The sequence below is a fragment of the Lampris incognitus genome, chromosome 6, assembly GCF_029633865.1.
Source record: "Lampris incognitus isolate fLamInc1 chromosome 6, fLamInc1.hap2, whole genome shotgun sequence".
Taxonomy (NCBI): domain Eukaryota; kingdom Metazoa; phylum Chordata; class Actinopteri; order Lampriformes; family Lampridae; genus Lampris; species Lampris incognitus.
This window is the reverse complement of record NC_079216.1, coordinates 11,314,013-11,326,275: the sequence shown is the minus strand read 5'-3', so window position 1 is coordinate 11,326,275 and position 12,263 is coordinate 11,314,013. Positions and strand designations below refer to the sequence as shown.

Genomic DNA, 12,263 nt, shown 5'->3' with positions numbered 1-12,263 from the left:
CTTATATGTCACTGATATTCATATATCATACTGGAAGTGTCACACTGGAGTCTATGAGCACCCACCACATCTCTACACAGATGCCTGTGAAGGGTACGTTGTGCATCTTGAATCGGTATTTTGGTAAAGCATCAGTGTATGATGTCCCTGGATCAGAACGTGTTGGCTCAGGACCTTGTGACATCAACTTCCCACTCGCTTACCTTAAACTTCCTATATTCCTCTACTGATATTTCAGAATAAAGGCTGAAATTGCCTAAAAAATTAATTTTGAAAAATGACTTCGGGCAGAATTTCAAGAGATAAAAAAAACTCAAGAGTTATATCTCGCATATAACACACAGTTAATTCTGGTGCCAGTAACCATGACAACCATAGTGGGCAGCAGAAAGGCCAATTTGTCTGTGCTCTGACTGATGCTAATGAGTTTCGTTGAGTGGTGTTCAGGGTTAACTTCACCCGAAGACTTTAATGCAGCTCACAGTGACCTTTATCCTCCCAATTACCCCTCCCCATGCTCTTGGGACTTAGGTAATTATACCTGATTACTACTGTAGCTGTAAAACTCCCCCAGTATCTGACTGGCTCTGTTATGTCATCATTATGCTTTTTTCCTGTGCCTGTGTTTGAAGACCAAGACACACAGTGGAAATAAATCTTTCAATTTTTGTGTGTCGCTTTGATAATTTTCAATATAAATTATGGGTTTTCAACTCTGGGTAAAATAGTGAATACATGAAAAGGAAGTAAAGCTAAACTAATTCACATTGAACCAAGCAAAAGGTCAAGGCTGTTACAGCTTAACAATGTGGTGAACTGAAATCGACTTAATTAGCGAAATTAACCAATGATAATCACAATTGGAATCTGTTTATATTTCCAAAGGTGATACGTTTGCACATACTCGGGTCGTGATTCGGTGGCTTATTCATACGAAAAGTATCAGATTTAATGCTGCATATAAAGTAGTTGGCTGGAAAAAAAAGGAGAGAAGTTTAGAGATTTGTAAATGAAGTTGGGTTGTAAGAGCACCATTTTTGACCTTTTCCTGTAACACAGGAACATATTTTTGTCTTTTATGAAATCCATTTAATGTCCAAAAGGTAATCACTGGATTTCACCCCATTCTATGGATCATATATCCTAACAGTGTTGCTGCCAAACAAAATACCAACACATATTCTAAACCTTATGTTCAGTGGGGCACTGGTTGCCCAACTGACCACAACATTCATTTGATGCTTGTCAGTTGTCACTGCTCTATCTTTAGCTAGTTCTATTTTGAAAGCTGTGAGAACTGAACCTCCCTCAGGAGTATACACGCTCTTTACAGACCCATCTCCATTTGCTCTTTCATAGGAGTTTCGGAGATGGTTTAAAGTTTTCTTCCTTTATTGTTGTCCCAGACCACATTTTCTTGAGTGGCATTGTTAAATTGATTGGCAATGTCAATGAGCAACAAGAAAGCAATGGAAAGGAGAGCCTTCGACTGTGTAGAAGATGGTGGGCAGTTGCCGCGTGCCAACGGTGAAGTCATCTCAACGACAGCTAAACTAACCGTGGTGGTTGAAGACACTCATTTCTCAGAGGAGAAGAGTTTATTGATAGAAAGCTTTGATTATTTCCAAGCTTTGTATCGTTCTGGAATGCAGGAATGCCGGCAGGATGAGATCCACCTCAAATGTCTGTGTGCTCGAGGCTTCCTCATCGCCCTGGCAGTTTTACGAGGCGGGAAACCTATCCTGGACGGTGACGAAATTGTGGAAGCTATCGAGTGTGCCGCGTTTTTGCAAGCGGTGCCACTTACCAAACATCTCATTGACCTTATTGACTCTGACAACTGCTTGCTCATGTATCACACGGCTGCAGCCTTTGGCCTGATGGATCTCTACCATTCTGCTGCACTGTTTATTTGTGATATGTACCATGACCTAGAGACAGAGGTCAAGAGAACCTTACCATCAGAGCTCATCTCTTACATCGAGTCCTTAACTCCCAATGTTTTTGTGGCAGTTGGGGCACATGTGACCTGTGATGATGATAATGAAAAGATACATGCTGCCTCCAGGACAGTGTGCTACCTGGATGAGGAAGGGAATGCCTGGAAGGTGTTAACAGAGCTGCCATTGGAAGCCAGTACATCAATGGCCGGAGTAACTGTTTTAGAAAACAAACTCTACATCATTGGAGGGGTTCAGGGAATACACAGACAAGCTGTGGTCTCTTGTTTCTGTTACAGTGTTGAAAACAATGAGTGGACTAAGATTGCCAGTCCAGAGCAACTTCGTTACAATTTCCCCCTCATCGGTCAAGATGGCCGTCTTTACGCCATCGGGGGAGAGTATCAACGGGCGGTCATGTCGTCTGTGGAAGTGTATGACATCAAGGCTGGAAGGTGGACATTTGCTGCTCATTTGCCGCGGCCTACTGCGGGAGCAGCATGCACCAAAGCCATGGGCAGAATATTTGTGTGTTTGTGGAAGCCAATGGAGACAACAGAGATCTACGAGTACCTCTCAAGCAAAGATGAATGGTACCTTCTTACTTCTCTGATCAGGCACCAGAGCTATGGTCACTGCATTGTGGGGCACAGGGACAACTTGTATGTCATGCGAAATGGGCCTTCAGATGACTTTTTGAGATGCATGATGGACTGCTACAACTTGACCACAGGCCAGTGGACGACCTTGCCGGGGCACTATGCCAACAGCAAAGGTGCGCTGTTTACATCCGTGGTGAGAGGTGATTCTGTTTTCACGCTGAACAGAAGCATGACCCAGGAATATGTCATTGAGGGGAGAAAGTGGAAGCCCAAAAGCCAGATGAAGGGCTTTCCAAGAAGTGGCTCTGTATGGACATTTCTGCTCAGAATGTCAAATTCCAAAAGGACCTCATCAAATGCCTTTCTAAATGAAGTGGCTAGTGTTGGCGTGAAATATGAAAATGAGCAAAAAAAGATAAATGGAAATTAGTAGCCTAGGATGTCAATGTTATTCATTTGTATTTAATGGCATTCTTCAGGATGGACGTAGACATGTAAAAGATTGACAGCTCGTTGTTAAATTCCAATCTCTTGTGACATTTTGGGATTGAATTACAATTAAAAGGTGAGTGTTAGAGACAGAAAGGCTATGAAGACACAGACTGTAATTATACATTCACTGAGCACAGCCTTTCTGTAGAAAAGGAAGTCGTTTTCTGTGTGTGTGTGTGGGGGGGGGGGTGGGGGGGATCATGCCGGGGTTGATGGGATGTGCCGTCTGGCCGTGGGTTTCCTGGGTGGTGATTGCCCTCGGGGTTGGTGGTGGTGGGGGGGCGGGGGGTCATCATCCTGGACTGCCCGGGTGTTGTCTCCTCGCTGCTCTCGTTGTGTGGACTGCTTCTCACTGGGGGGCAGGTCAGGGGACGTCGGCCATATCCGTGTCCATGGACTGTGTGTGTACTGGCGGGGTGCTGGTCAGGGGCCTGCAGGAGACATAGGACAGCCTACCATTTTGGAGGAGTATGGTGGGAGGCCGGGTACTCCCGGCTGGTCTCTGCTGGTGGGGTGCCCCAATACCTGGGGAGGGGGGCGCTTGGCCGCTCTCCAGCCAGCTGCACTCCTGTTGGTCTTGCTGAGCCTCCGCCTTTTCTACCAGTTGTGGAACATGCACACATGCCAAATGGTAGGCCTATAGTTCACAGGACAGGTGAGATGCAAGCCTTTCGGGCGAAGAGAAGGCAGGTGGCTGAGGTCTCGCCCATGGGGCTCTTACCCCAGCTTGCACCTCGATAACGTCTTGAAATTTTAATTCCAGTCACACTAGTTTAGTACACACACCCCTCTGCACAAATCATATGCCAAGAAACACCCTAACCAGGTCAAGGTCGGTGGGGTAGGAGGGGTCTGAGTAGTTTGGGTCTGATGAGCCTGGCTGACTCATACCCCCAACACCCTGCTATTTTAACTCCATGCACAAAACAAGGGCACATTAAGCACCAGCCTACTGGGGGGTGGGGGGGGTGAGGGGGGGGGGCTTGATCGGCCAGAGGGGCCCGCTGCCCAGGTGGATTACTCTGTCCTTGGTGCTGGGTGGTGTCTTGCCTGCTTGCATACTAGCTGAGCTGTGGTGAGTACTGCCAGGTGCTTTCCGGGGCCCCTGGATGGAGGCTTATTGTCACTGGTGTGGGCCAAGGGGTGGGGAGTGGCTGTCAGACTTGCTCCCATTGCTTGGCTTTTCTGTGACGGGTGCCATGGGTGTGGAGGGGGGGCGGGCGGTGGGGTACCGCATGCTGCATGTCTGGCTGTTTACAGGTGCTGGCAGGGTCCTTTCAGTCCGGGGGGGGGGGGGGGGGTTGGTGGCTTGGGTCAGGTGTATTCGCCTACGTGGGTGTAAGCTCGTTGTGTGCGTCTGGAAGTGGCATCTGGCCAGCTGTGGTGTGGCGTACCTCACCCTTACGCCGGGGGTGGATGGGCATGGGCCCCGCCGCTCACCTGTTAAATGGTTGGTTCTGGCAGTGTGTCGGTCTGTCGGTCGCGGGGCCTGTCCTGCCTGCCTTGTCCTGCTTTGTGTCTGCGCCTGGGGGTCGGTAGTGGGGGTGCATGTTGGGAGTGCAGGCTCGGCTCTTGCTTTTGGGGACTGGTTGTGTGCTCCTCAAGTGCATGCGTGGGTGTTGTTCTGTGGGCTCCTAGCTCCCCCATGCGCCCGGGGTCTGCTGGGGTTGTGGTGCTTTGAGCTCCAGCTGTTCTCTTCGTTGTGGGGTGTCTGCACATCTGCGGGGTCCGAGGGGTGGCTGCTAAGCCTGTCTGCTGCTCGGCGGCATTACGATAAGTCGTGGATCGCAGACATCAGAATTTATACTCAAAGGTGGACACGTCACCTCGAACGCTCTTTGGATTACATCCTTCTACCAAGTCCTATCTCCTCCTTTCTTTTTTTCCTTGTCTTCTCCTTTATGGCTATAACTGTTGTCCTAAATTGATATTGATGAGATCGATTTAATTACATTCTGTCAAACACGTCGGCGTCTGTCTCTGTCTCTGTCTCATCAAATACATGTTGCCATTTTCCATTTCTAGGTTTCCTTGTTCTCTTGTGGTGATGGTCTCCCTCTCGGAGAAGTGATGCCGATTGGTTGTTCAGTTGATCGAACCCTGTGCTCTTGTCATCCCACAGAGCATCCATAGGATGGCGTTATTATAAGTGGTTCTTGATAATTAATAAAGGTTGCCTTTGCAAGTGGAGAATCTTAACTCCACTTGCAGATTGACTCTGTCTAGGACACATTGGCATACAATTCCCCAGTGTTGTATGCCAAGCCTGCCAACAGCACAGGTTAAAAAAAGAAAAAGAGGCACCTAGAATTAACGGGTGCCTTGGATTGATTGCATCTGGATATGATTTAACTGCATAATATTTACAAATGACATTAAAAGGAGGTATACACATTGAAATCTGATCTCTCCGGGCCTCTTCTGGATGACCCAGATTGCTGTGCATGCTGAATTTGAGTCACCAGCCAACACCTCTCTTGTTTCCCATCAGCAGTTGTTCTGTTGGTATATTTCTGACGTATACTAAATACTTAAGCTTCCTGACCTTTATGATATGTTGGCTGGATTGTAAAGTCTTTATTAGCAATGAGGCTAATACGTTGGTAGTGTGGCCAAACCAGCTCAAGATGGGTCTTTAGTGCATCTTGTATCTTGGGTGCATTCTGCCTTTTTTATTTTTTTTGGTATACAAATTAAGTTTTAAATTAAGTCTCCTTTATTAATCCCCTTGGGGAAATTCGTTTACTGCAAATGAGCCTGGGATCTGTGTGGCTAGGAGGAGCGGGCTGCCACCTTGACGCTGCGCCCGGGGACCGACTCCGGTTCTTTTCCCGCCGCCTTGGTCAGGGGCACCGATGGGAGTATAAACCCTAACATGCATGTTTCTTTTAATGGTGGGAGAAACTGGAATACCAGGAGAAAACCCACGGCAGACACGGGGAGAACATGCAAACTCCACACAGAGGACGACCCCCAAAGGTTGGACGACCCCGGGGTTCGAACCCAGGACCTTCTTGCTGTGAGGCAACAGCGCTAACCACTGGGCCACCGTGCCGCTGTTCAATCATCCAACACATGTTAGCACCAGGTGTAAAGAGGGCCAGTAAGATTCAAGGCAAACCTGGTTGTTCATGACCGACAGACATGGAGGTGTTTAGGAGAGATGGCATTGGGTTTTTAACTAGACTGTTTAACACGGTCTTGGAAAGTGAGAGGATGCCCGAGGAGTGGAGGAGAAGGGCGATGTGCAGAGCTGTAGTAGCAATAGAGGTATAAAGTTGATCAGCCGCAGCATGAAGATATGGGAACGAGTAATAGAAGCTGGGTTAAGAGGAGAGGTGACGATCAGCGAGCAGCAGTATGGGTTCATGCCAGGAAAGGGCACCACAGATGCCATGTTTGCTTTGAGAATGTCGATGGACAAGTATAGAGAAGGTCAGAAGGCTTTACATTGAGTCTTTGTGGATTACCAATGAGCTCATGAGAAGGGATGGACCAACTTACATTCCCTCCCACATTGTGGTATACATGCTTATGAGTGAGCAGAGTTCTTCCGCAGAATTACAAAAAAATTACAACGAATTGTAATTTTTTTTTTTTACAAAACCACTAACTAGGTGAGTTAATAGAAATATTTACTGTTTCTATAAAATGTATTGCCTCCTACCACCATATTATGTGGTATTGCCGGTGGAACAATGAGTCTAATATAGATGGTATCAGCCCATCAGTAAACCTTCTTGCATAGCACTGAAACGGAAAAGAAACGAAATGAATTAAAGTGAATTGAGCAGACTTAACACCAAAGACAACCCTTTGAGTCAATCTTTTACCCCCGATGTGTGGTTCTGAAGTAGACCCACGCACCCAAAATGCTTGACAGCACAATGTGGTCCTCTGTGTAGATTTCCATGCTGTAAAAGCTGATCTCCTCAGCACACTAGTGCCAAGTCTAAAAAGGTCAATGTGACAGAGTGCCAAATCTCTATGACACTTTGATTGCATTGAGGTTATATATCAATCGATGTGTGACATTTTCTATCCCAGGGTGTTGGATTTCCTAGAGCGCAAAATGCATCCCCCAAGAAATGATATAAGAAAGGTCAAAACAGGGTCAAAGGTTACCACTGTTGTCATTCTTTCCTTTAACCATCTATGAATTGCTCTACGTGTCAAGACGTCATACGATGTGGATATCCCTGACACGGCCATGCTGCTTGAAGCATCAAATTAAGCTGCTCAGCTTTTGTCTATTTTTGAATTTGTTGGTGTTGAGCGTCATCAAAGCAATGCAATTTATTCTGCTCAATCCGACACCGAGGCGTCTGGATGGCGTGGCGGTCTATTCTGTTGCCTACCAACACCGGGGTTGGAAGTTCGACTCCCTCTATCACCTCTGGCCTGGTCGGGCATCCCTGCAAAAACACAATTGGCCGTGTCTGCGAGTGGGAAGCCGGATGTGGGTATGTTTCCTGGTCGCTGCACTAGTGCCTCCTCTGGTCGGTCGGCGCGACTGTTTGGGGGGGGGGGGTTGGGGGGAATAGCGTGATCCTCCCATGGGCTACGTCCCCCTGGTGAAACTCCTCACTTTCAGGTAAAAAAAAAAAGCAGCTGGCGACTCCCCATTTATCGGAGGAGACGTGGTAGTCTGCAGCCCTCCCCGGACCAACAGAGAGGGTGGAGCAGCGACCGGGATGGCTCGGAAGAGTGGGGTAATTGGCTGAAGAAAACTGGGGAGAAAAAGGAGGGGTGGGTGGGGGGGGGGATCAGACTCTGTACAGTGGAGGGAGACAGGAAAGAGGAGGAAGGCAGGGTTATGCTGTTCATCAAAGGTCACAAGTCACATTTAAAACCCAAAGCCCGGTGAGTACATGGTACGTACTGTGGCCCACTGCAATAGTAGGAGACTGCAGATGGAAGTCATTTTTAAAGATGATTACTAGCTTCCCCAGGATCAACTGAATCGCTGTGTAATGTTGCCGGAAAGCGTTTTTTTTTAACTTTGTGATATGTTATGATCCGCTTATTTAACTCTATACTAAATTAATTTTCCTCCCTTTCTTGAACAAGGCGCAGTTTGCTGTCAGAACATCTGGTTTGGCAAATTCAGTTAGAAAGACAACTTTTGAATTATTTCAACATCAGTATAAAACTCCTATAGCAGAAGACAGCTGAGGGCCTGCTGCAGTTCCTCTGATCCAAAGGGGGTAATTTGATTGGAAACGTGATTGTGTACAACAAGACATATGGTACTTGAGGACTCATTCGGGGTCTGCAAGTCACAAGCGATCATTTAGAAATGGCAAATCACATTACAGCAGCTTGTCTCCGACATGCCTGCCTTTATACATGTGACTTGCAGTATTATTTATTACCGTACGTCCTGTTTTATCTTGCATCATAACTATCGATGTGAACACTAATTGATTTTATAGATTCGACTGCGAAGCGGTCGCCTTAAACATCTCTGTGCGTGACTCGCCTTAGGGTCTGCGTTACACAACAATACACGGTATAGACGATGCCCTCGCTCGCTGCCGGCCCTAGTTAATCTGAACGCCAGTATTCCCATAATACAAAGCTCCTGTTTTTCTGTCCCCTGCAAGCAGTAGTGGCCTCGGTTTCCTGTTGGCACCGAGCAAGTGAGCGGGGGTTGTGGAGGAATGGGCAGAGTACATGCCAGGCAGAGCCAGGCACAGTGTGCAGCTGGGAGGACGCCAGCCAAGCGCAGCCACCGATGCTAAATATGTCCATTCTGACCCAAAATAAATAGAGCCGGGTTCAGACCAGGACAACGTCTCTCATGCAAACGTCCTCCGTCACCCCTCCCATCCGCCGCTCGGCTCCCGATGTTTCTGGACACCAGCGGACAGGCGTGTGCCGTGCTAACCGTCTCGACAAATCCGGGGGCCTGGAGCCAGGGGTCACACAAGATGTGCGCACACGGCTCTGGGTGCAAGAGCGCCGCTCCTCGTGGCCTCGGTGTGGTATGAGTATCTGCCCGGTGACATTAATCGAGTTGCTGGCGTGTCACTGCCGGATCCGTGTCCTTGTCTTCGCCTCCCTGACCTCATCAGACATAAGGCCGGATGTTTCTTTTAACCGACCGGCGATGGCATGAAGTCATGTGGCGGCTCGCCTCGCTCAGCCCTACGTTGAGTAATTCGTTTCAGAAACTGTGCACCCCGGGGTTTTAAAAAGAAAGAAAAACAAAGTTGGCTCGTAAAACACGCTTCTAAGACACATTTCATTTTATTGTCTGTTTATTTAGTGGACACTGTAGATGTTGTATTCGATCTGATCAACCCCGCGCCAATGCAGAGCGTTCGCAGCGTGCACAAAGCACACAACAGATAAGACTCAAACGTGTGGCTGTGTGCAGCACAAACAGGGCTTTTCCTCTCGTTTGCTTTGCCTCCAGCGCTACCCCGCTTCTGCGCGCCTAGGTTCAACTCGAGTTTAAAGTTTGGGAGACCGGGATTTGGGCATGCGAGCACAGTCATCTGAGGTCACTGCAGCCCGGAGCCAGGCCGCCGGCTGAGTGTGTCCACTACAGGCCGCAGATGGCGGGGCGATCCCCACCGCCTCGAGACACGAGTAATCTTGGATCTTGCCGCCGTGCCGGAAGAACACGTCTGAATCGGTGTGACATCGGGACTGTCACACCGGTACAGGCTTGGCGAGTGGGACGGGGGAGAGGTGTTAAATAGGGGGGAGTTTTACACGGCAATGAGATAAACAAGGTTGGAAAGTCAGCGTAGCGGATTGTTTTATTTGAGAGGGAGTCCGGGCTAAGCGAGGGCAACCGTTCTGAGCATCAGGACATTAACAGAACACCCTCAGCATTAACAGAATACGGCAATGAAATAATTTCTGCATGTGCGGGATTGCACGACAGGCTACGTCCTTTTTTAAAAAAAAAATCTATCCAAAAATAGCCTTAGCTGACAAACACAAGCGCGAGTTTCTTTGATATATTTGAAAATGAATATTCATTAAATAGCTGCCCGCCATCAATGCTCTGCTTTTCTAGCTATTTCTACTCATGAATACCTTTTTGACAGACAGATTAATACATAAAAAAAAAACCTCATATTCTCAAGCGTCCAGCTTTGGTAGGTGCCAGGAGATAAAAGCAAACACGTGGCAGTCGAGCACGTCACCCATGGCTAAATATATCACCGGCAATCTAAATTCAGACCGGATGTGAGGAAGTTTCAAAGACAAGTCTGTGCTCTCTGCCATTTTCTCATGGCGGCGCCTCGTCAGTAGTGACGCTGGAGGGGACGTCTCTTCCAGCCGGTGACAGGGGAGGTTGTGATCAAAACACAAGAAGCTGTTGGAGAGGATTAAGGATAGAGATAGTAGAGAGCCAAGGCCCCTAAACGCGACAGGGTTGATTTCGCCATTTTATCCGGTTGTTATTAAAACCTTTTATCCAACCAAAGTGGCAAAAAAACAGCAAAAGAATATAGCTCTGTGGACTACTGGGCTAATTAATGGTGCGAATTAATTTGCAGAAAATAGCCCTGCGTAGTCAACATAATAAGGTGATTATGTCCTGATCTGTCATCATCAGCGGTTAGCAGCGGCCGGTAACAAATGAACGTGTCATTTATAAAACGGCACATTTCCAATGCTAGAAATCCTGACCCGAGGGTGATTTCCCCGTATCCCCACCGGTTAGAGGACTCACACTCTGAAGGCGTTGTCAGTCTGTCAGCAGCACATCTTCACTTCCAGAGGAACCTTTAAAAGGTTTTAAGAAATGATTTTAAACGAAACCACCTTTGAATTGTTGCACTTTTTGAAAGAAAAAGCGTCCAGGTAGCCTAGCGGTCGATTCCGTTGCCTACCAACATGGGGATCGCCGGTTCGAATCCCCGTGTTACCTCCGGCTTGGTTGGGCATCCCTATGGACACAATTGGCTGTGTCTGCGGGTGGGAAGCCGGATGTGGGTATGTGTCCTGGTCGCTGCACTAGCGCCTCCTCTGGTCAGTTGGGGCGCCTGTTTGGGGGGAGGCGGAAGTGGGGGGAATAGTGTGACCCTCCCACGCGCTACATCCCCCTGGTGAAACTCCTCACTGTCAGGGGAAAAGAAGCGGCCGGTGACTCCGCATGTATCAGAGGAGGCATGTGGTTGTCTGCAGCCCTCCCCGGATCGGCAGAGGGGGTGGAGCAGAGACCGGGACGGCTCGGAAGAATGGGGTAATTGGCCGGATACAACTGGGGAGAAAAAGAGGGGAACCCCCCCCCCCAAAAAAAGGAAATAGAACAGCCTGTGGCAAAATACTGCCAGCCATCACACTTTCCCGTCAAAGCTGTTTAATCATGCGTGTGGTCATCCAATAGCATGGCGAGGCGCGTCAGGGTTTAGGGCGGCGACGGTGGAGGTGGCTGAATGGAGTCCGACCATTTGGGAGCCAAACTCACCAGACGTTGTCTTCGTTGTGCTTCAAGCGCTGATGGTGACCTGGCTGTGATTTCAACTCGCAAACACGGTGGCCTCGATGTGTGCTGATGGCTTCCCAGGAAGTCAGAGGTGACAGGATGAGCGCTGACACATTGGCCTCCGAGGGCCGGCAGGAAGGAAGGTTGGCGCTGGGAGATGAGCGTCCTATTAAAGGAAAACATCTGCGGACACACAAGAACCGATGGGGTCTATCGGCGCAAGCAGAAGTCGGTGACGTTCTTCTGCTGCTCAGCAGTCGGCAGTAAAGGAAATATCCTTGATGAGCAGAACAGACAAATAAAATGAATAAGATCAAATGAGCAATATTTAAAAAGGGAGTGAAACAAAACGGGCATATCCCACCTCGGATGATCTGCTGAACAGGGCCCACGTCAGCTCCAGAGGGCCCACCGGCGAGCCGTGACACCTCAGGAGCCAAACCTCATAACAGGAAGGGTAAAGGGGAGTCGACGGCATTGTCATCGCGGGTTGTTGAGCTCATTCTTACTGCTCGGCATCGCCTCTTTTCTTCTCTTTTCTTTTCCCTTCCAGAACAATGACTTTTGAAGACGGCAGATAACGGCCCCGGGGCAAAGCTCGAAAACAACAGATTGGGCCTCAAACTGGGAAACGTTCAAATGAAATTAAACAGCCAAGCGGCTCTTTATGTGAAAAGGCTGTTTTGTCTAGAGGGTGGCTGCTATTTTGAGGCGGCAAGCACTTTGCAGACTCTGCTCCATGTTTACATGGGAGGGGAAAGGGAAAGCTAGAGCGAT

At 48.5% G+C, this 12,263-nt stretch overlaps 1 protein-coding gene across 1 annotated transcript; it reads left to right on the top strand.

Annotated features, from left to right (window-relative positions):
- Window positions 1-1,445: 1,445 nt before the first annotated feature.
- On the top strand, window positions 1,446-2,972 carry kbtbd13b (kelch repeat and BTB domain containing 13b). The gene has a single exon (XM_056281744.1). It carries the CDS (start codon window positions 1,446-1,448, stop codon window positions 2,970-2,972), a length of 1,527 nt encoding a protein of 508 aa, XP_056137719.1.
- The last annotated feature ends 9,291 nt before the right edge of the window (window positions 2,973-12,263 follow it).